Source organism: Neodiprion fabricii, chromosome 2, assembly GCF_021155785.1.
Source record: "Neodiprion fabricii isolate iyNeoFabr1 chromosome 2, iyNeoFabr1.1, whole genome shotgun sequence".
NCBI classification, from domain to species: domain Eukaryota; kingdom Metazoa; phylum Arthropoda; class Insecta; order Hymenoptera; family Diprionidae; genus Neodiprion; species Neodiprion fabricii.
The window spans coordinates 27,980,419-28,003,735 of NC_060240.1; the positions used below are offsets into that span (position 1 = coordinate 27,980,419).

Genomic DNA, 23,317 nt, shown 5'->3' on the forward strand with positions numbered 1-23,317 from the left:
GTCGGTGGTATATATAAAACCGACGGCAGACTCCGCCTCCGAAAAGGCCTCGTGGTGGAGGCGCCCCGGGGCGACGTTACACCACCGCACTTGAGCTCGGAACGTTTTACACGATCCACTATAGCAGCGGTCCTGCCGCTCGGATAGAAACTCTGCAAGTTGTTCGGTTTCGGTGATTTGAAATTTCGCGGTCATCGATTGACGATTGTTCGGCCAGGCGAAACGGTGAAGGGGAATAAAAATTTCAAGAAAAAACAAAGAATCGGTTTCGTAAACATACATACGCGATTTTCGTACAAGTATACAAATTCCGCGTTCAGAGGAATTCTTCTCCGCGGCGACGGCGGTCTTCCCGACGATGAGGAGCATCCTTCACGCCCACTGTTCGTTTGTATTATAATGATCGGTGAACGGTACCTAAAGACTTGTGCATCGGTTAACGAGTTCCCGCAGACCTACGTAAGATCGTTTGAACAATACCCGAAAGTTTGTTGGGTGAAAACTTGACTGAACGTGCGCTGTTAAAGGCCGTGAATATAACCACCGGCTGTATATACGACAAAGAGATTTTAACGAGTGAACCGTGACGTGATATGCCGAAACGGAATACCGTTGAGAAATAGTTCGACACGATTGTGATTGAAAGTAAGAATCGTTCCTCACACATTCGCCTTGGAATAAAGTGGTTCTGTATAATATATAATAGGCGAAGTGATTTATCCCGTTCAACCGCCGATTACGCGACGTTACTGCGATCCGGAGGATCGGTAACATGAACGAAATAATGGGTGAATCATCGGCACCACCCGCGACAGGGATGGAAAATTCTATCAGCGTCAGTTCCACCCCTGTCCTCAACAACAACAACAACAACAACGAAAACAATAACAGCAGCAGCAATAACAATAATAACAATGGTCCAGGAATCGGTGGAGTAAACGGGGGCGAGGGAATCAGCGCTGCAGTTGCCAAAGTTCTGAAGGGGTACGACTGGACGTTGGTGCCTGTTGCCACCAAGTAAGTTTTCCAAGCGATTGTTAACTCTGCGAAAATCGTATTATTGTTTTCCACGCAAATATCCTGCAATACCAAGCGCGACCGTCGTACGTGTACCAATCACGATGTGTGGTGCATCGTGTACGTTGCACTCGGACATCTTCGCACCCGTAGTCTAAGATGCCACATGCACTGCACCGAGACTCTATAATCAAGTATGTACGTACTACGGGTCATTATTTATCCGTCAACCCTATCGCGTTGCTATCGCGTTGTTAAAGCAGGGTCAGTAACGCGTTACTGCAGCGTCCGTTTATCTCGCAACGTCTAGTGTCACTGAACTACGGGATATACCCTGTTGCTGCAGTGGCTGGCATGCACCTAAATACGTACAGAACGAGAGTTGTATTACACATGTAATTGTTCTCCACCCCGCGAAGTCACGAGGGCTCTAGAAAACTCCCCAAGTTACCCTGATTTTTAGACATTCGATGGTTAGACGTGAAACGAAAGCCGGTGATGGTTGTTCGCTGGACACAGACGTCGCAAACTCGTGAGTTTTATAAGACCGAAGGACGTGCTCTTTGTGATTAATTATTCTACGAGAATCTTCAATTTCTATATTTAATGTTTCACCGATTCGACACTCTTTAAGTCAGCCATTGGCGGCGTACAGTAAATTGGCAATAAAGGGTGTCCTGGTAGCTCTCTTCCGTAGGATAAATTCGTTACAAACAAAAAGATATTTTGTGAAGCGAAATCGGCAAGAGACTAGTCTATTAGATAGTTTTCAAGCCACAAGACGGGGTCAAAGATGAGTGACCATGGCTCACGATCATCGGAGCTTTCCGACTTAGGGACGTATGCCTGCTGGAGCCGGCGGGTATCGCTAGTTATCGCTCTCCCAAGTTCCCGCTAGTCATACGCTGTATAAGGCGATCGGTAAACTTTGACCTCTTCTACATTATTTGGAAACTATCAGCTCCTCGATGTTTTTGCCCAGGAATACCTACCAGTCTCGACGGTTCTCGTCCAAGATCCATCGGGAGTGTCTTCATGGGTGGTCGTGATTCAGACTGGAGTGCAAGGACTTTGAAAAAGTTGTCTTATAGACCATACATTATAAAGGAGAGAAAAAAACAATAAAACAAAAAAAAAAAAAAGAAAAGAAATAACTTTCTTTTTTCCAACCCACGATGACATGTCCCGATGTATTCACGCATCCCTCGAGTGTCATTAGAAGCAATACACACGCCCGGTTCGCACGGGTATGCTGGCCACCTGTTGAGCCTGTCGGATATTGAAAGTTAGCCGTCCCACCACCACCTCTGCCTATACCGTACACGATAAGCCTAGGCCCTAGACCGTGCGTCAACAAATTCCCATGTGTCTCGTACCGCGGCACACGCGAAACCATAAGACGACATTGGCCAGTCGCAAACCCGCGCACCGCGATGCTGCGTGTCCTACGTATATGTGTAGATAAGTACACTTAGCGTGACGCTAATTAATGTGTATATGTATAATATATATTTACGCGCACGCGTGTGTATTTGCACGTCCGAATATGCGCGTACTGCACACATACGTCAGGTATATATTCTGAATCGCTGCAGGCACTCCGCGGGCTTAGACTGCGGGACAGACGCGGAAAAGACGTAGAGGGTAAGCGGTACTGTGAGAGGCAAAGGGAGGTTCAACGCCGCTAACTCAATTATGACGTGCTTGTTTCCCCAGCCTGGGAAAGGCTCGCGGATAAGAGTAGGAAAAAACATCCTTGTCCCACAATTATCAACAATTAGTTAAATGACAGTCTATCGATATATGTCTATGTACGAATGTCTTACATGTAACCTGATGCATAGTTCAGTGGATGACATCATAACGTTACGCTGTCATTGTACGAACCGCAGGTTCAACCTACAACTGCCCAGCATTACAATGACTTCGACTAAACTCCTTGCAATACCTTTCATCCCTTTCATCATATTAGAGTCCAAATTCCTTTAATACGATTTCTTTGACCTGAGATAGGACTTCATTTTTATTACAGGCTTGTGGTGAAACTTTGCGAGGTAGTCAAAAATATGTGACATATATACCTATGCAAAACGCTTTATACAAACACGAGTCGATCGAATTCACGAGAAAATCGGTATGATCTGTAATCTCTCAGACCTTCAACTTAAACCCATGGAAGAAGGTAATGAGAACTTGAGATGCAATCCAACTGTACTGAGAAACTTGAGTTGATTACAAGTTTTCGACCATCAGGTGCGATGATGGTTGAAGTTGGGCCAAAGAAGGCGTAGAATAACGCGGTAAAAATCTTATACTATCCCAGCTAAGTAAGAATGCGAAACCAATAAATGGTACCAACGTATCAATTCAATAAATATTAACACCCATAACCCAATATCCCACGATCTGCAGGTTCCGTGTCAACTGTGACATACTCGCAATGCGTGTACCGGGATATAAATCGAGTCGCTCGAGTGTCGTTTGATTTTAACGATTTGATAACAACGCGGACGTCTGCCTGGCGAATGATGCAACGACGGAACGGCGCCGAGTGGTGATCTGGTATTTGTAATTGCTCGGTAAAAATTCTCTCGCCACTCGGCCAGCCCTCGATCTCGGGCTCGTCACCATCGCACCGCGTCTTATGTACAACCGGTCCAGTCCAGTCCTGGCCGTCGGATGTTGAAAACACTGTTTAAATTATTTTTTTTTTATAATTAGATATTATAACCTATATCCAGCACGTGCTCTGCGTACAGTGGATTGCTGTGATCTCTTGATTAACCACCGCTCGTGTCACGTCAATCCACAACCTGCAGGTAGTTCCCTTATCCCGACGCGACGTTGCCTACCAAGAATCATGGATGATCCTTGGCCTGACCGGTTTCAGTTCGGCCACTGCCTTCTTTCTCTCATTCAATACCATAAAATCAAATTGGTCTGTTCAGACTTTGAACAAATCGTGAGAATCATTATCGGATCACTCGGTGAAAAAAAAAAAAATTGATAAACAAATCTAGGTATGAGAAAACGGTGAATTGTATAGTGGCGCAACCGATCTTTGCGACGAAAATTGTGGATCGGAACACCTTTTGGTAACATGTTAAAGGTACGCGTTGAGAGGGTATTAACGCGTATTATAAACGCAGGCCGGCGGACGCAGGGAAGCGGTGTAGTTTGAACCCTGCGCAACCGGTTGGTAATGAAATCTGACAAATTTTGACGAGTCTACTTCCCCAGGAAGGTTGGCCCACTCAATTCTACCAAATTTCATAGGTTTACGAGTGGGTCGCAAGCTGGGCACCGTTCATGTTTACTCTGTCTTTGACTGCGTAATTGAATTACGGTTCGCCGGGACCTCGCCAGCCGAATCTCGCTGCTTGGCTAGCCTTACTAATTCCGCCGCATACACACCTATTTATTTATTTATTTATTATTTTCCGTATGTGTGCACCGTTTGTATACCTGATCGTCGTGGCCTCGCTCCTTCTCTACCTAGACTTTTCTTATACGTTTTTTCTCATAACTTTTAACCCGCTGACTGCCGGATGACTGAACTATCAGAATTCCTCGACTCTCTTCCTACGTACAGGTATTATACCGATTGTCTGAGAAAAAACTTGCCTTTTTACGCGCCGTTTATTAAACTCTTTATCAACACGATGCGGGGAACGATAATTATCCGAATTAAGAGCTGTGGATAATAATGATACATTCGTTGTTCGAACTTTCGGATCAATATTACAGCGTAGAAACACGTTAAATTAATTCTGGAATCCGTCGACAGGAATAAAATCGACTCTTTGAAAAAAATGTGGATTCCCAATCAAGTTCCATGAATCCTCCCGAATTTCCAGGTTTACACGGTGAACACTTTCACATACCTATGCTGGCCGAGCACGCGCACGCTGCATCAAACTTTCACTGTGTGAAGTATAATATTGTAAGTGTAAGTGTACGGCTTACGGGGTACCAAGTACCGAGTTATATAGGTGTCCCTTATCTTCACGGCACGGTTGAGGGGGTTATCAAGGGCGGCAACGGGTGCAATGTTTATTTCTACTGATACGGTGATGGGGCGATAGCTTCGACTGTTTTTATTCCCATGAGGTCTATGGGAATTTTGTGCGGTGAATTCGTTTTATAATCTGTCAAGAGAGAAAGAGGGGGGAGGGGGCAGAGAAAGAAAGGGGTAAAAAAAAAAAAAAAATACGAGAGACAAGGAGTCGTCGGCGGAGTTTCCGGGGATACAATCTGAACAATATTCAAATATACGCGTGTAATGCATACGGATACGCGTTATAAAAACATTACACATAATGTACTCTACTGCAACATGCAGATACAATGTGAATACTATAAATAATAGCAGCTTATACCTAAACATACGTTCCGCAGTAAAGTTAATTTCAACATTTATTGATGGGGTAAAAAACGACATGACGTTTTATTGACGTGGTGAAGAACGACACGATGTTAGGTAGATGCGAAATAAAAATATTATCAGAGACTGTTACGATGTTATGAATCTGATTATTAATTTTACGTCCAACATTTTGTAAATATAAATTCGTTCATACGTTGTACCGTACGGAATTCTGAAATGTACGCGGTCTTGAAATGGAAAAAGACCATTACTTTGCCGGAACCACGTGCTTTGCACGAAGACCAAGCTAATTCTGAACAAATGTCGGTTTTCAATTAGAATCGTAAATTCTCGAATTCATATTTGCACTTCGTCATATTATAGGTACACTTAAGCGGCGTACAACGCACATCGCGTAGAAGTTTAGACGACAAGACCATATGCGCATATAATTATAAATTCGGGTAGATATAGGTAGGTATGTTATACGCGCGTATAACCGTACACGTAAAGAGGTAAAACATCGTACGTACGCATCTTTGGGAAGCAAATGAGGTGCAAAGAGGAGAAATTTTTGCGTATCTGGGTAAACCTGTAATGTACCGAGTCGGTTGGGTCCTGTTAGAGGTGCGGTGTTAATTTCCTTGCCGCTTAGGTTTACCCACCAGTTTCACACCCAGCTCGTTTCAAAGAGGCCGAAGAGCGCGTAGAACGCGCCTCGTCGCGGGGGAGAAAGAGAAGAGGATGGGAGGGCGGAAGGGAGGGAGGGAGGGATCGAGGCGTGATTCCGGCAGTCGACTATACATTTGTTATCGAATCGAAAAAATCGTAACTGTAACAACTGACGAAAAATTCACGCACGTATCGTTACTCAGGCTGCTAAACACAATTATCTGCGACTCGTATATGAATTTCCCCCGGTGTTTCGAAAGCGGCCTGTGATACTTTTGTAACTGGAATACAATTTAACGTACAACGAGGCGATATTAACACGACAGGCTGCAACGAAATCTCACAAGCTTTGAAAAAAAAACTCGCGGGAAGCGCTGCACGAGAGATGACGAGCTGAAGAGCTCTGATGAAGTCATCTCGTATATACATATAGGTAGGCATATAAGCAAAGGGCACGCCGTCCGTACGCCCGGGCGCACTCGACCAGTGTTATTTTAAGCTCACCTCTAATACATGCATACATAAATACATACGAAAATACATACATGATACATCCATGCATGCGTAGCTCGCATTCGGGAATCCGACCGGGTCCTTCTCGGAGAAACGGAGGAGATGCTGGACCACGAGGCTAAGAGCCTAAGGGTGGGCGCCGAGCGAACAAAACGCTCCTCCATCCTCTCCTTCTAGGTCATTTTTCGCCCCTCAGACAGACTTGTGAAGTAGAATATTTATAACCACTCTATGTGAAAGAGTGAATCGAGCGAGTGATAATTCGAATGATTTTTTGAATTGTGCAGATTTTACAAGATTGTCATACTGTTTTGCATGATTTTGACGTTGCACAATTCCGATGATCGGAGAAGGCGCAACAAATCCACACATCCCATTCCATGCTTTGATATCATTTATTATTCGTAACACTTGCTTCACTCACTACAACGACGTTTGTCCATGTATGAAATTGCAGAGGTTCCGGGGACAAGCGAGCAGCCCACGTTAAGAGGCCGATGAACGCTTTCATGGTTTGGGCACAGGCAGCGAGAAGAAGGCTCGCCGATCAGTATCCTCAGCTCCACAACGCCGAGTTGTCAAAGACCCTCGGAAAACTGTGGCGGTAAGTTGCAGGGGTTCGTTCAGAAATGAAAAAACAACAATTTTCGCCCTTCAATGGTATAACTGACAAATTCGCAATGTCATTTATGGTAGCCAGCTACCGTGCGAATCTGGTAACGGTGCTGCAAATTACAACAGGGGTACAAAGTACACAAGGTGATTGTCGGTGATTCGATGCCCGGAAATGAAGTCGTAAATTTCACGTTTCGAGATAATTTAGATTTTTTCACAACTGATTAGCAACCCCCAGAACAATTTAGTCCCGCAATAATTTACACCCGCAAACCATTGAAGGACAAACTCGCCGATCGGGCAGCGATAGCTGTATAGGCACTGAGAGAAATTTTTTGTTCAGGTTACCACTCAGTCCTTAACTATTTTCATTTTTTACCACAATCGAAAAATATAGTTGCAGGTACAGAATGGAAATTAGTTTTCTAGCTGTTACCGGAAAGTTTAGTATCCGTTGCTATTCTTTCTCATTACGATCACTGTTGCTATATTTTCTCGTGACTGTTGCAAAAATTTAATGCTTGTGCAAGAATAGATCGACGTTAAAGCCTTGTTTAACTAAAAAAGTAGAGTAAACCTCAGAAACTGATTTTGCGTTGCGATTAGCAAAAAAGGATCGACAATAGCGCAAAATGGATACGCGTACCTCGTTTTTGGTAATTCCAACGATATTCAAACAGTTTTCTCAACGATGCCTGTTTTACTGAATTTTTCCAGTTAATGTAACATGTGAAATATTTCTCAGTGCGGCGGGGGGCGAAGGGTTACGATTACATTTCCTCCCGCTAACGAGAGGCCCCGGCGAGACGAAACTAACCGCGTATTCCGTCGCGATTAGCCGACGCCGACGACGCGCGTCGTGTCTCCCCCGCTGCGAGTGATTTCAATTCGCCCGATATCACGGCCCCCCGCCATCCCTTTTCACACACACAAGTGGAAATGCGTACAACACCTGCATGTGAAAGAGCATCGAGTACACTTGAATATACGAATATGTATTAAGATTAGTTCTTTACCCGTTACTGACCAAATATTGACTCTGAGCATAGCAGTCGTTGCAAGTGTCTAAAAACCGAAACTCCACCACATTAATTGGACCAAAGTGCGAATTGCAGTGATAGTTCGGGTTTCACGGAGTAAGATGGATGAATGAATTAGAGTTTGCTATCTTGAGAGATTAGTTCTAATATATGAAGTCAAACAGAGATCTCATTCGCTTGCTTCACGCCACGAGGTTTAACAGTTTCGTAGCATTTTGGATTTGCAGATATTTAATTTCTGTAAGTGCTCAATCGCGGCCAACATCAATGCAGTGAAATCAATTAATTCTACATTGAATTGACTTCAAAATAAGGAACCAATAATCAATTGCGACCTTTTTTTGACATACGATTCACTCGATCTTTCATTCTGTGATACTTGATAATGAAATTATTCAAATTTATGGATACACAGATTATGACCACCTTAAATTTACATACAATATATATTTCGAGCAGGTAATTGATAAGATTCTCGCCGATATTTTCCGTCGTTGGAAATAACACTTACGGATCGTTAGTACATCTTTAATTGTTGAGACCTGGCTCTCGTGAGGAACGAACCTGTCTACGTCAACCGAAAGATGCATCGACGGTTGGTGGATTGATATAACAGAAGAACCTATAACAGTAAATATAGGTCGTCGGACGGGGTGGCAAGGCTTAGAGGTTCAGTCCGGTCTGGCGTCGCGGGATCGTTCACGCGTCACTTCTAAAAAGTCATTATTTAGCACCTCCCGAAATGGCCGAAACCCTGTTAGCACGTGATGTCAAACATGAAATTTATCTTAGAGTCGACGCCTGCGGGGTGTTTTCAATTTTGCCTCAATATTAGCTGCGTTCGGAATCCTTACATACTACTCGATAGCCTTGGTACCCTCCGCAAGTTTACCTGAATTTTAAACTTCAAACCGAACGCAGTTGCATGCAGCAAAATGAAACGGGTGAGAAAATTGACTGAAAAAAAATTCACCCAACGGCTAATAGGCATCACGCGTTACAGGGGGTGCTGTAAGATCTTGGCGCACCGAGACGCTGGCACGATAGATCGTGTCCAGATCCGGGCCCGTGATTGGTCCCAATCATGATCGCACAGATTCAATTCGGTGCCTCATTCTTCAGCGGCGTAACAAACAGTACCGCAGTCATCTAGGATAATTGCCGTGCTTAAGCACACGTATGTGGGACATTCCGTACCCTTTATCAAAATCAGATCACGTGGCTAGAACCGGAATCGACCATACATTATATAGGGACATTTTACTGCGTCAGGCTTTTTCAAAATTTTTTGTACGTTACTACGTTATTCGTTATAATTTCTAAATTTACTCGCAAAATTAAATCCTTTAGGCGCGAACATCGACTAAATAATAGTATCCTGTGTAACAAGGAGGCAAACCGGGTCTTTTTGGGCCGCGTGTAAGTTTGTAGATATTGCAAATACGTGAGGTGAAAAGGTCATTGCATCCGTGTCGCACATAATTCTTTACATAACAACAGTATGTTGCGCGATTTTTTGCTAAGCACGACATTAAGGTTAGGCTCGCGTAATGTCAGATTTGTTCGCTAGAGCGCATGCGCGCAGTACAGAAAATACCAGTTTCAACTCCCGCGCATGCGCATTCGCAGACTCACTCTACCGTCATAGAAACGGGTACTTTGCGTACGAAAAACACGCATAAAAAAACGCGCGAAAAATGCTCGCGTTATATAATGCGAATTACTCAAATCTGTAAAATAAAGTTGACAAAATAAAATCACCGCTCGACAATTTTAACAATAAATGAAACTACACAGGAGTGTGTAGGCATGCCTGTCGTATCCGTAGTCAAAACTCCAGGTGCGACTTTTCGACAATATTTGTCGAAGAAGATATTGAGGGTTGGCGATTATGCCTGCAGGGGAGGGTCGGTGCAGAGGATGTATAAACGCGCACAACGCGGTGTCGCCGGACACGAACGATCCGTAACTGCTCGTGCGGCAGCTGCCGACGATGTTAGTTCCTGTGACACGGATAGGCTTAGGTACACACAACACGTATGAAATGTATAATGCCACTTGCATCCCTGCGCCCTGTCCCTCACACTACTGCGCATAACGTAACTACGATACTCTCCGATTCGTACAAGGACCACAATGACACCCTTGTCCCTGTCAGGTGAATTTCACTGTATATCTATGTGTACCTGTATCACATTAACTTGCCGAGAGATCTCGGGTAAACATCCACCATCATCGCAGCCCCCCATTTGGCCAAGTAAATCTGGTATGGATAGAAAGAGATTATAGGGTCAGAGAGGAAACGAGGGTATAACTTCTATAGGACGTCGAAATTCACGAATAATTCCTTTTCTAACTCACCGTTAAATGCATGATGTATTTCGTTGAAAATTGATTCGATTGCGAGACGTAGAATCATGTCCAAAACGGTTTTAAGTGTCGAATACGAATATTTGTTCGTTAAAAAAAATTTCTGAAGATCATCTGCGCGGAATCTAACGCAGTAAAATCCCCACGTCGCCGAACACGGGATGTACAAATTATAACACCCAGTTACAATTATAATTGAGATATAGAACGTACAGGGCGCAAGACGAGATTGGCTGACCCTGCGCCGCATCTGGCAGCGAAACTTGAGATATCGTGATTGATCGTAACCCCCGTACGTCTTTCCGAACGGAGATACAAGAAAGAGAAAAAGAAGATGAAACAAAAAAGAAAAATCCAAGACAAAGTCCATTGACCATATGGAGTTTTAAGAGTGACAAAACATCCGTTAAAGATGAAATATATAATACTTATAAGCGTAGTCGAGGACCCGCGGCGCATGGACCCCGTATAGTATCTATATGGCTATGCATACCACATTGGCACTTCACATCTATTATACGGAGGCGTCACGCAACGAAACGAGCAAGCGAGCGCCGCGACGCCTCGGTGGCCGATCTGCTCCTTGTCATAATTTGAACCTCCTTATCCGAGCTCCTCGGGCTTCAGGCTGACCCCGTTATACCTGTGTAAACGAAGAGCGAACGAGTCGCTCCTCAAGGAGTGTTCAACTCTTAAACCCGTCAATTCTCGTCGCCCGATCTTGTAACCATAATTAAACGTTAATTGTTCCAAGAGTTGCATTCCGGCATGAGTCGTCGTATACTAAGCGGAGAGCGGTGTGATTAGAAGGTAACGATTATTAATCTATCTAATATTACGACGCGACGAAGAGTCTAACGAGCTCCAAAGAGGGGCTGCAAGAGGTTGAATTGCGGTGATAAATAACTCGTTTTTGTCTTCGCTACCTTGGTCACCGCGTGTACAATTTTGCGCGAGCAACCGCTAATGCGGAATATTGCGATCCGCGAGGCGAATACGCGCAACGTCTATGTATGTACATATTTCTATGCATGAGTGTTTATATTTTTATATGTGTGTTTGTGTGCGCGTGTGTGTGTCGAAAAAAAAATAACTGTAATAAAAAATTCACACAACCATCCTGTCAAATCTTTCGAGGCATAATATAACGCGCCATACCGGAAAAGCTTATCAGCTAAAGGGTTTACGAGCCAGTTGGAGCATAAACATTAACCGTAACTAGTCCCAGTCCCGAAGCTGTGCCAGAGAATGAACGACGCATACTTCGAGTGTACATGAAGGGTACTTGTGTGTAGGTGCGCGTATGGCACGGTGAACGAGGATGGATGTGACTATGTACGCACGCACATAGGTATGTATTCCAGCTCACGCGGTGGTTCAAGATTCAAGGAACACTAACCAGACCCACCAACCGACTGACTGACTGACTTCGTCGTCATTACCACGAGACGTCAAACCGACAAGCCGTCGGAGTCACTCAGTGATTCCCGAGTCCGTATCAAACTTTTATCACGTGGTATTATACATACACCTCAGATTCACGATCGGGTCTACGGATGAATCAGTCTTTTACCAAAAATCGATACGCATGTTATATTTCTACCGCATATTCCTTGCGTTGTTTATTTAATCAGCCCTTGCCGTTTCACCCCGAAAAACGAGCGCTTTATCTACTCATCCCCATATTTACATACCTACCCGCTTAAATAGACGCGATGAAGTAGCGTATTAGGGAAGCTTCGTCGTTTCATGCGACGTCGCCAGAACTGGAAAGACCCAATATCAGATCAGAAAGAATCGGAAGAAAAATATCACATTACACTCACTGATTATTTTCGAAACGCGCAATTCCAGGTTGTTGTCCGAATCGGATAAAAAGCCCTTTGTCGAGGAGGCGGAACGACTTCGGGTGATCCACAAGCGTGAGCACCCGGACTACAAATATCAGCCCCGACGTAGGAAACAGAACGGGAGCAACGGACGAGACAATTCGCCAACCAGGAGTCAGAGCAACGTAACCTTCAGCGTATCCCGGTCTTCGTTCAAGCAGGAGGACAGCAGAAGCCCGGTCGGTGGTTTTCAAGGTCCCACCTCGCCCCAGAGCGGCATAAGCTCCTCGCCCCCGACGACACCACGTCAGGGTTTGTCGCCGCTGACTCCGCCGACGACGCCGAGAGAGCAGCACTACGCCAACATGCAGGTGAGCACAGCCTGCTCTGCTAAAGAACCGCGTAATAATATTATGGGAATTGTGTTTCAGGGAAATAGTCGTAGATCGTGGCATTCTGAAAACAGTCTTCACGGGCACGATCTCCGCTATGAATAGTTTTCGCGATAGAAAACTGTTCATTTTTTATCCTGTATTCTTTTGTCAAAAAAAAAACTAAGAAAAAAATTATTATCTCTGATAAATAAAACTCGTACACGTAACCAGACGTGGCCACTTTAAGTGTATCGCCTCCTCTAACCTCAATGACCTTACCTGTAGAGGACGTTACGTGGTGGCGTCTGATGCAAACAGATTTTTTCAGTTCTTCGATGGAAAAACGGACATTAGAGAGTATAAAAAACATCACCGAGTTCCAATTGAATTGACGGAAGTCCGGTTACGTGGCTAAGTTTCATTTATTAGAAATAATAATTTTTTTTCTTACTTTTTCTCGCACAAACAAATACTCGATGTATAATTAACATTTTTCTAGCGCCCAAACTATTCATAGCGGAAGGTCGTGTCCTTGGAGACTTGTTTTCAGAACGCCAAGATCTACAACATATAAAAAATTCAAACGATTTCACCCAAAACCCAATCCCCGTAAGATTATTCCGAAGTTCTTTAAAATCGCCTGTCTCATCACCGCGAGATGGTCTTGACAAAACGAATGGTTGCGCAGGGAAATCCTCATCAGCAGAACAACAGCACTATACCGCTCTACCACCACGATCAGTCCTCGGGGGCTTCGTCGGCTACATGCGAAGGTCCCCAGCAACACGGCGGTGTCGACCTCCGGTATATCGAGGTTGGCGAATGCCTACCCGTCGAGGATGGACACCTCACTACCCTCAGCAATACCTTGGGCGGTGTTGCAGGGTTGAACCTGCCTCTTGCTCTACACGAATGCGAAGTCGAGAGCAGTGAGTTGGACCAGTATCTTCCACCTCCTGCTCTGCACCACATGCAGTATGCCTTGGCGCCTCCGTGTTCAACGGCCTCCCAGTGGCTGCCCAACAGGTGGGTGCTTGGTTGGTCTATACTACCTGGTGAAGTTTATCGAGGCTGAACAATCTGTACTGCTTAAGGTTTTTGCATGACTCAAGTGTACGGAGATGTTGATGTGGAGATACAGCTAGTCCAAAGAGGACGGAAACTGGTTAGCAAATATTGGAGTTTCGTATTATGTACCTGCTATTAGAGAGTGATCATCGATTGGTTTGGTTGATAATATCCTTGAAAAATCTGGTCAGAGCTCAAGATTGAATCGTTTGTCAGTGATGACGTCAATTTTATTTCTAGTTTAGTTCCTCAGCTGTTTTCAAACCGAACGCTTGCGGCATGCATTAGCTTGGTTCTTGATCGTGTATTGTATCACAATACGGTAGTATAACTCCGAATGAGAATTTTTTCTCGTGACTATCATTCATAAAAGTATTTACTTAGTAAAGTTTCGACCGGAAGCCGTGCGAGTCGGATTTTTCCCAGTCTCTATACCTATATTTTTACATCGCTGCTCAAGCCAAAGATCCATATCTAGACGGTTATACACACATCCCCCGGGAATAAACACAACTAGTCCTGAAGCCGTGTAAAAATTAACCAAGCTCTGACAAGTTAATCCGCGGAACGATGACGGTTTTGAATTGATTTTTAAGGTACGGTATGACCGACGGGGACGACGAGGAGGATGACGACGAGGAGCACGATAACGAGGACCTCGATAACGAGGACTCAGAGAGAGCCAGGAAGCGCCACTGCAATGAACACCATTTGGAGATGACGTGGGAAGAACGGACCCACGACATGATACGATATCACGAACTCCAGCCACCGCTACCGCCCGTTCAGTACATCCACGCCCCTCACCACGGCCAGAGCCATGTCCACCTCCACCTCCACGGACACGGCCACCCTCACGGAACGACGAACTCGTCGACCGGGACGTCAACGTCGACGACAACGACGACCCCCCACGGTGGCCACCCGCACGTGGTGGGACCAAGCCCCTACACTAACCAGTACCATCGCTACGTACCTGGAATAGAAGAATCATGGGCAAACTGTTTGTAAAGCTGGGAAGAAGGACGGAAGCGATCCTTATATACATGTGTGTGTGCGTGTGTGCGTGTTTAATTAAATACTTATTCCTCCATCTTCGAGTCACGTCCAGTATCACCGTTGCGTCCGAATGCTGATTATTGTGGGAATATACCTCGATCGTTCAAACTACGCAGATGATCGTTTGAAATTCACGCTAAAACAGCAATGGTGATTAGGGTACTAATGGAAGAAAGGGATAAGTCGAGAATGAGGTTCACTGACGTGTTCTGCAATGTAGCGATACATCTCAAAGTCATATTTAAGCTCGTGTATGTATATGCGTTATAGAAGATTAACGACTTTTCGAATCTCACCCCCTTTTTCTGAATATCGAGGTTCGTAATAATTGGGAGATATCTTTTTCGTGTCTGGTCCCGTTTTCGTTGATACTTCCCGAGTACCCGGAACGGGGGAACGACTTTGAACACACGAATATATTTATACACAGCGTATATTATACTACATAAATTTGTACATGTTACTCTCGCCTGCAACTAGTGTGCCAGAGTATTCTAGACCAACGTTACAGCTACGCAAATATACTATATATTATAATCGTAATACAGCTTCCTTCAACGTTGGAGTCTCGCGTATAATATACACACATATATATAATATATACACATACGTACACGCATGCATAGGTTTACCCATATACACGTATAGGTACCACAATATTCCATGACATCATTCCATGACAGCCACCCATTCCAAGGCGAACATTTTCAGGCAAAAGAGAACAAATGACGAATCGGTGCACCAAGGCGTAGTAACTGACCGTGAACTTTGACTAAACCATCGCGTCATCCCTTTTATCACAATTTGCGTATATTTTCCCCTGATGTGGATCAAGGGCAACAAACATTTTACGACTATAGACAAGTTTTGCCGGTTTGAGCCCAACCGATTTTCATCAAGTAATAGTAGCAAAGTTTTTGTTTCCTAGAATAACAATTATTCAGATAAGTATCTAAACCCGACATCCGACTGACGTTTGTCTAGTCAGGAGTTGGAAATAAGTTCCAAAAAAATATGCGAAACATGACAGTAACAAATAGAGAAGTATCACCCGAAATCGACAACGTACTTCGTTATCGTGAAGCGTATATTTATCTAGCAATAAATTTGTACCGCGACAAAGGTATATCTGCCTGTATACTCGATGCGTGTCGGTCTTTCGGGTATATTGATAACGTATATAATACCTATGTGTATGGATGATAACCTTTGTCCACACATATGTACCTGGCGATCGAATCGATTCTTTGCGTACTTGCGTATGTTAATAGAGCCTGAATCTATAGGAATCTTCGGTAACAATGTTGGGGGTTCAGTTTGTTCGATGACGAGTCTGTGTACACTGAATTGAAAAAACGTAGTGTGCTATTACGATACGTACAATTTATTACATTCTTGGTCGCTCCCCGATGTTCGCCACTCCGGTGTAGATACAGTGCATATAACTTTCGACTGTAGATAACACAGTAACGTAATAATCATATTGATGTATTACCGATGATGTATCAAAAAGCAAACTATACGTAAATCGAGTATAAATGAATTGCAAAAGGAATTCAGGATGTTCATATTACCATATCTTTAAAGAAGTTACGTATATCATCAAAGTTCCGCCGTATTTTCATATTAGTAATAATTATCTGTAACAATAAAATATTGATAGTTGATAATATAATTGTCCCCCCCCCCTCCCCCTCTCTTTTGCTTTAATATGTACTTTATATATATATATATATATGTACACATATATGTATGTATATGCATTACCAATATATAAATAGGTATAATGTATTTATTTACTTTTATTTTGGCACAGATATAAATAATAAGATAATTATGTAATTTTAGACTTAAACCGTTCGTCTGACGTGCTTCTATTATATATAAAATTGTTAAGGGAACAGCGATCCTGTTGACGGTGATTTTTGAGTGGAGCTTCGGACTAGTAATAAAATTGACTGTTCTCTCAATATCGCTTACTCAGTTTGAAATTAATCACCAGCTGATCGTAAATGGTAATACTTCCCTTACCAATGCCGATGAAACCCATTCTGTCGTATACGCGTACATATATGTGTAGGTACATCGTCCTGCACACATACTAGAAGCATGTTATTTTTATAATTTTGTATTATATCGCTGCACATGTAGAAAAATTAAACGTTATTCATAAAACTTCATCACGAGTTTTATTTTTAGTTCAATCGTTACCTATACTCGTCATAGTTGCGCGTGCAATACGTGCGACAGCTTCTTCGGGCATATAAAAGAAACGCATTGCACGAGGCTGCGTAATGACACAGTCCCGAAAATTCACACGCATACAAGGCGCGTGAACTATAATATTATAGTGTATAAAGTGTGTCTCGAATATGGCAACAAATATTTGTCTTTCATCTTTACGAGCTGCTCTTGTATGAATGGACCAACCGTACTCCAAGATCACGTCTATATATAGGAGTAGGTAAACAGTGCTATCATCGTAGCCCCCGTGTCCTGCAAGGATCGTGGGAATATCTCGTTATGCATCTCGCCAGCAACCTTACAATTAGTTCTAGGTCCGCTGGTTGACGGTAAGTTTGACGATCGTTGGACGAAAAAGGAGTAAGCATATCAGTCATTAGTTGAGATCTCGAAGTCCATCTGAATTAAGTTGAATCGAAATTGATCTGTTTCAAAAATAACATCATCCGACAGAATTGAAGAATAGTGTGACTGGAGTAATTCTTCAATTGTAACCTTTGGGATCGCGATTCTGTCTCTCTAGAATTGTGCGTTCCAGATGTCGGTCCATGCCTTGAGAATAAAAATCGAAATTCTTATCGTCAACTGCCGTGATTATATATACATATATATATATATATATATATATATATATATATATATATATATATATATATATATATATATATATATAGACAAGATTGGTACAACGGCGCGCATTTTTCTGTCAATCATGGTCAATAAGACAGACAAGATAATTAGGGAAACGAGCCGCTCGAATTCGTCGTACGGAAAGACGCGCGTTTCCTGACTGAGTTGCCGGCATTGGTGACCCCGCGATAGGATTGATCGACGCCGAGGTCGAGGTGGCGCGGAAGGCTGATGGTACTAATGGGAGTATAATATTAAGCCTTAAGATTCCGTGAAGTGAATATTATTCCGAGAGATCTGACCCACGAAACAATCATCACACAGCCTTCTCGTATAATAGACTTCATTCAGAAATACGATTACGAACTTTTGGAATAAATTTTAATATACATGAATTATAATTTGCGTGTGTGTGTTACGGTTACTTTGAAGTAGGCCGACTTGTTTAAGCATGATCTTCGTTTAATTTCACGTATGGTTTGAAATTGTAAGGGGAAATGGAAGCGAGTTCCTACGGCACACGTGCTCGAAATAACGCGTACGTAATACGTGCCCTCGACGACCCTTCGTACTTTATGGTACTTTGTACCATTGTACTATTATACCTTGTATCTTGGCAGTCCGCTCGAAAACTCGGATGAAACCTTTGTCAGCGCGAATCTGGCATCGGCGGTGGGTATACGACTTTTGACTAAGCACACACAGCAGTGATAAGTCCCGGTATTAAGGTCGACAACAATTGCGTATATGCAGGTATCCACAGACGGTTATTTGACGTAGGTGCTACTTACACGTACTCCAAAATCGATCGCATCTTTCTACGTGTCCGCGTTAACTCGCGATACGAAATTTATATATCTGGGTGATCGCGTCCGACGTGAGCAAATATTTGTCAGGTAAGATATAGTCTCGATAATTTTGACAAAGTCACCCATTCAGAGGACCACGTGGATATGTATAAATATGCATATCTGTGTTGGTATGTTACGTGTGCAGGATAAAGTAATGAATTCCGTTGGAGATGACATATTTTTGTCAACGTCATGCGCGTCGATCCTTCGGCTCATTTTCTCGATTACATTCGGACCTACGGTGTACAAAGAGAAACGAGTCACCTATTGTGCCTACTCGCCGACCAAGAATCTGAGGAAATAATTCAACCGCAATTGAAACCTCTCAAACTATTATCGTATAATATGCTCATGGATGTTCAAACTTCGTAGTATCGGTATATCAATTTTTATGCTACATCGAGGATTGGGTTTTTGGTGCAGAAAGATGAAGCGACGATGAGGATCCAATAAAATATTAAGCTAGACTCTCGATATAATAAGAAATCTTACGTAAGATTTTTTTCCCAAAGTTTATCCACGTTTCCACATTCATCATCGCATTTGAAAAGATAATGCATGGATTTCATTTCACGGGTCATCCCGTGGAAGTATGGCGGTAGTGTGCAGAGCGTGCAGTTTAAGTTAATTATAATATACGAGCGCATAAGATAATTGGCTTCAAGTGATCCACGATATGTGTATACAGGGATACATTATACGCATTATACATACGCATATGCAATGTACACGGATGACGGGGTATGTGTATGCTGCAGGCAGAAGAAGGAAGAGACGGCTAATTCCCGGAAAGATTTTGTTGTTTTAGTTTCAAGTTTCATTGGTCCAACGTCGGGACCCGGGAGCTGCAGCCTTCGCGCCGTGATTCGATATGCGTACTACGTCGAGAAAAGAGCGCTTACGTACAATTCTGACGTCGCCTCGACGCTCCTGGTCCGGACACTCGAGCCAATTCAATGCAGACGTATTCCCCAAAACGTATATGCGCACTTGTGTGCATAGTTTCTCACATGTGTCAATTTGCTAAACGTTTCGCGTAATGACGAGGCAATTTTTAAATACGAGTTGAAAACTCGAGGATGATGATGATGATTAATGAACCTAATCAAGGGAACGGTATGCATATGATTTAAATTTCATGTGAAGAATACACGAGATTCGATTACGTTGCGGTAATCGTCTTATGAGAAGTTCGACGATTTAGATTGTGCCAGAAAAAGAAAAAAAAAAATCGCCAAAGGAACGGTGATTTATGGCCTTCTGGAATCATTTTGGTTAATTACCGGACAACGATTAGAATGAGAGCGACCTTCCCACTTTCCCATTTCTCAAAGTTAACACAGCCGGAGAACTCTTCAAAATCTTGAAACGATACCGCTGATATATGATAGCAATATAGGTCGTGTTTCGTCGGAAGAAATCAACCGTGTAAAGGAAATGAATTGTACATAAGTGATCCGATGATCGGACTAATTGACAGAACGGGGATACCGGGATCTATATCTAGTTACAAGCAGGTCACAGAGGGATGATGATCTGCGCATTATCAATATCGTCGCTCTCGAAGATCTCTTCGTCACCCCGCTGCATTGGAAAGATTAAGAGTATCACTTAGATGAGAGCTAGCAAAGGGACAGAGAAAAAGAGAGAGAGAGAGAGAGAGAGAGAGAGTCGAGCAGTTGACTGACTGATTGACTTACTGACTGGTTCTACGAAAGCTAGAAATATGAAAAGAAACTGATCGAATGTCGGAGTCGAAGCAGGGGAACTGGAGGAGATTGATGTGTGTACGTTCCGCGTACATCTACATACATCGAGATCATCTTCTCTGCAGGACGTTACTGCATGAGCATCATGTGAGAGAGGAGCGATAGGATCCAATCTGGTTGAACGAACCCAGATGACGCAACTTTCGTGGTGATCTGTTTTTTAACCACTTGACGCCATTCGACTCTCTTCTTGATTGCAAACGTCGAGATAGAGAACTCCGCGTTCGGTCCGATCGCGCATCACATGCACCGCTCTGCGTGTGTGTAAACCGTTTTTGTAAATTCGTGCGTATCAACGGATAAACAACCACCAGTGAAGTTTAAAAGTTAGGAAAAAATACAATAAGGAACGACCGTTGCAAATGCACGATAAAATCAGTTTCAGGCCAATTTAGATACCAAATGGAAAACACCGCTGCTGTTAAGCCAGTGCAGAAAATCATTATAAAATAATGCCTAAGTATCGACTGAACGTTACTTTAAATAATATAACGTTGGTTGATTATCGAGAGCAGTTGCCCTTTGAATGGCAAGTGTCTGTAGGTAATGACAATTTCCGTTATAGACCGCGAGATAGTCAGTAGCTGTTGAAGCTCGCTGGATAGCTAATCTAATTCCTCAGCTGCAACCTCGGTGTTTGTATGGAAAATCTCAACGACATCTTTCCCTATTAATTTCTATTTCTATTACGCATACGTCGTCGCTTAACACGACTATAGCCTTCCGTTTGGGAACGGAGCGTGGTGCTCCAGGTTTATAACAGAAATTGTTCGCCTCGCGTACACTGCGTTTCGCGCAAGAAAACAACACAGACGTAATTCGCAGTTGGTTTTAATTAGCGTATAAGTCTAGAATAAAGCAAGATAGCCTGCTCGCATTGCGCGTTATGCGAATATTTATACCCGTATATCATGTGTATGTTTTACTAGACTTAACAAAGTGAATTCGTAGAGATATGTGTTGTACCTATTCACATCTGGAACTAACGCTCTGAGCCCTCGAGTTCTCTCGCAAGTATGCATAAGTTAACAGCTGAGCTGCATTCGGCCTGAACTTCGATCGCTATACGTACGCTGATCTGAACTGTCGGTGTCTAAAACACAATAATGCGATACCGACACGTTTTTTATATTCGACTTGAGGGTAGAGGGAGAAAAAATTATCTGGCAATTCACAACGGAAATAGTCTTATCTTACCGTTACCATGTATATTATATGCTGTACGTTTCACACACCCTATATTCTTCTCTCTTTCTCTCCCACAGCTATTTCGAATCACAAAGTGCATCCTCAAAGAACAATGAAACTAATAGCAGACAATAATATTATGTAACAACAACTTCAAACGATGTACGCAACCATGTTTTATAATTTATTATCCTGCACTATCGTAGTTATTGAAATCATTCCGCTATCGCCCTTTCTGTTGTTGCTTTAGCTCATTACATTCTACCATTAATAACATTCGTTGTTATAAAAAGATTCTCGACATTTTAAGCACACAGCTTCGGCTGCCTTGTTTCGACTTTTGTTGGTAAAAATGCGTGATGGTGATTTTGCGAAATGGTAGAAATATGCAATTTAGATACTATCTTTATTATTCTTTAAACATCTACGACATTTTTTGGTTGAGAGCGTAAAAAATCATCAGCTGCCATTTAACCTAGTTTCTATTTTCTTCATCGATCGCAATGTTAAAAATTTTCGAACTCACGTTACATAGAAATGGATAAATTACGACTCTGCCACCAGGTTTATTAAAATTTCATAACATGTAATGTATAATAAACTACCAATAATTGCCGCAGATGATATTCGAAATTAAAAAAAACTTTGTTCAAACTTGTATCTTGATTAATCTCCTGATTGCGATACGCTGGAATCTGTACCGTCACCATTGATCAAAGCTTACAAATCGTATTATATCCACCCCGCAGTGTTTTCATATCGCAAAATCCACTGTGCGGTAGGATAAACGCGCGCGTAAACGGTATGCGGAGTCTGCGCTTAAAGCTTAATTAATTATCATCCAACAAAACGTAGTCCGGAGCGAGCTAATGTCTCGTACGCGTTGCACACGCCGCGTTTTATACCCTGGTTACCGAGTGTGAGTGGATTCCCAACTTAAATCGTAATACGTAACAGCGAAGAATAAATAACGCCGCGTGGAGTTGCATGGCTCTGCGGATGTTCGCGCCATTGCGTTTTGCCGCGCTCAAATTGCACGCAAGCCAGCGGCCCTCGTTCGTCCGACTATAAACCGCCTCTCCGTCCTAATAATCCCTATCGCTCGGCGATCTTTGCCCCAGCATCATCACGCATCGTCCGTGGCCACGTGTTGGATGCAAAAAGAGCTCGAACTCCCGAGTATCCATATAATTCTGCGCCGGCAATGTTGACAGTAAAAAAGTACAACTTTGTTCCAACTTGGCTCGTTTTAACCGTCAACAAAAATTCATCACGTTATTCCTGAGACGAGTGAGACACTTTTTCGAATTACAGAACCCTCTGAAACTAAGGAGAAATTCCAGAGACTTGAAAGACGTGTTAGATAAGAAAAAATCTCAATAAGTTTACGCCAGATGGATACTGTGAGAAGACGTGAATGCGTCGAAGCCGCTTGTACCGATGACTGATTGGGCGACAAGAACCCTCCGATATTTGTTTAACTGATCTCGAGATATGCAATGATTTTACATAACTTGAGGGTAAGCTGTGCAGAGGTTTACAGAATACGTTTGATCGTCAAATTTTCATGATGTTGATTATGTCCCGGTATTTCCCACGCGTTCGCTAATTGTAACCGGAATAACCTAACTGCCGCGAACCAGTGTTTACAATGATGAAAATATTTCTTGACCTCAGTAATGCTGAGAGTAGGATACATTGGGCTCAAAACA

At 43.0% G+C, this 23,317-nt stretch overlaps 2 protein-coding genes across 4 annotated transcripts in view; one reads left to right on the plus strand and one right to left on the minus strand.

Annotated features, from left to right (window-relative positions):
• LOC124175326 (transcription factor sox-2-like) overlaps positions 1-23,317 on the minus strand; it is a 90,905-nt gene that overhangs the window by 16,719 nt on the left and 50,869 nt on the right. The gene's annotated exons all lie outside the window — the stretch shown is intronic.
• Positions 102-16,628, plus strand: LOC124175325 (transcription factor Sox-9-B-like). Its single transcript, XM_046555437.1, has 5 exons — positions 102-1,017; positions 7,026-7,172; positions 12,448-12,793; positions 13,485-13,822; positions 14,461-16,628. The coding sequence occupies exons 1-5, from the start codon at positions 773-775 to the stop codon at positions 14,873-14,875; spliced, it is 1,491 nt and encodes a 496-aa protein (XP_046411393.1). The 5' UTR covers positions 102-772; the 3' UTR covers positions 14,876-16,628.

What these genes read in the sequence shown, in the direction of transcription:
- LOC124175325 (XM_046555437.1), top strand. Translation starts at nt 773, where the DNA reads ATGAACGAAATAATGGGTGAATCATCGGCACCACCCGCGACAGGGATG. An exon ending in TTGGTGCCTGTTGCCACCAA is followed by an intron (nt 1,018 to 7,025) that starts GTAAGTTTTCCA and finishes ATGAAATTGCAG; the next exon opens with AGGTTCCGGGGACAAGCGAG. An exon ending in AGCACTACGCCAACATGCAG is followed by an intron (nt 12,794 to 13,484) that starts GTGAGCACAGCC and finishes ATGGTTGCGCAG; the next exon opens with GGAAATCCTCATCAGCAGAA.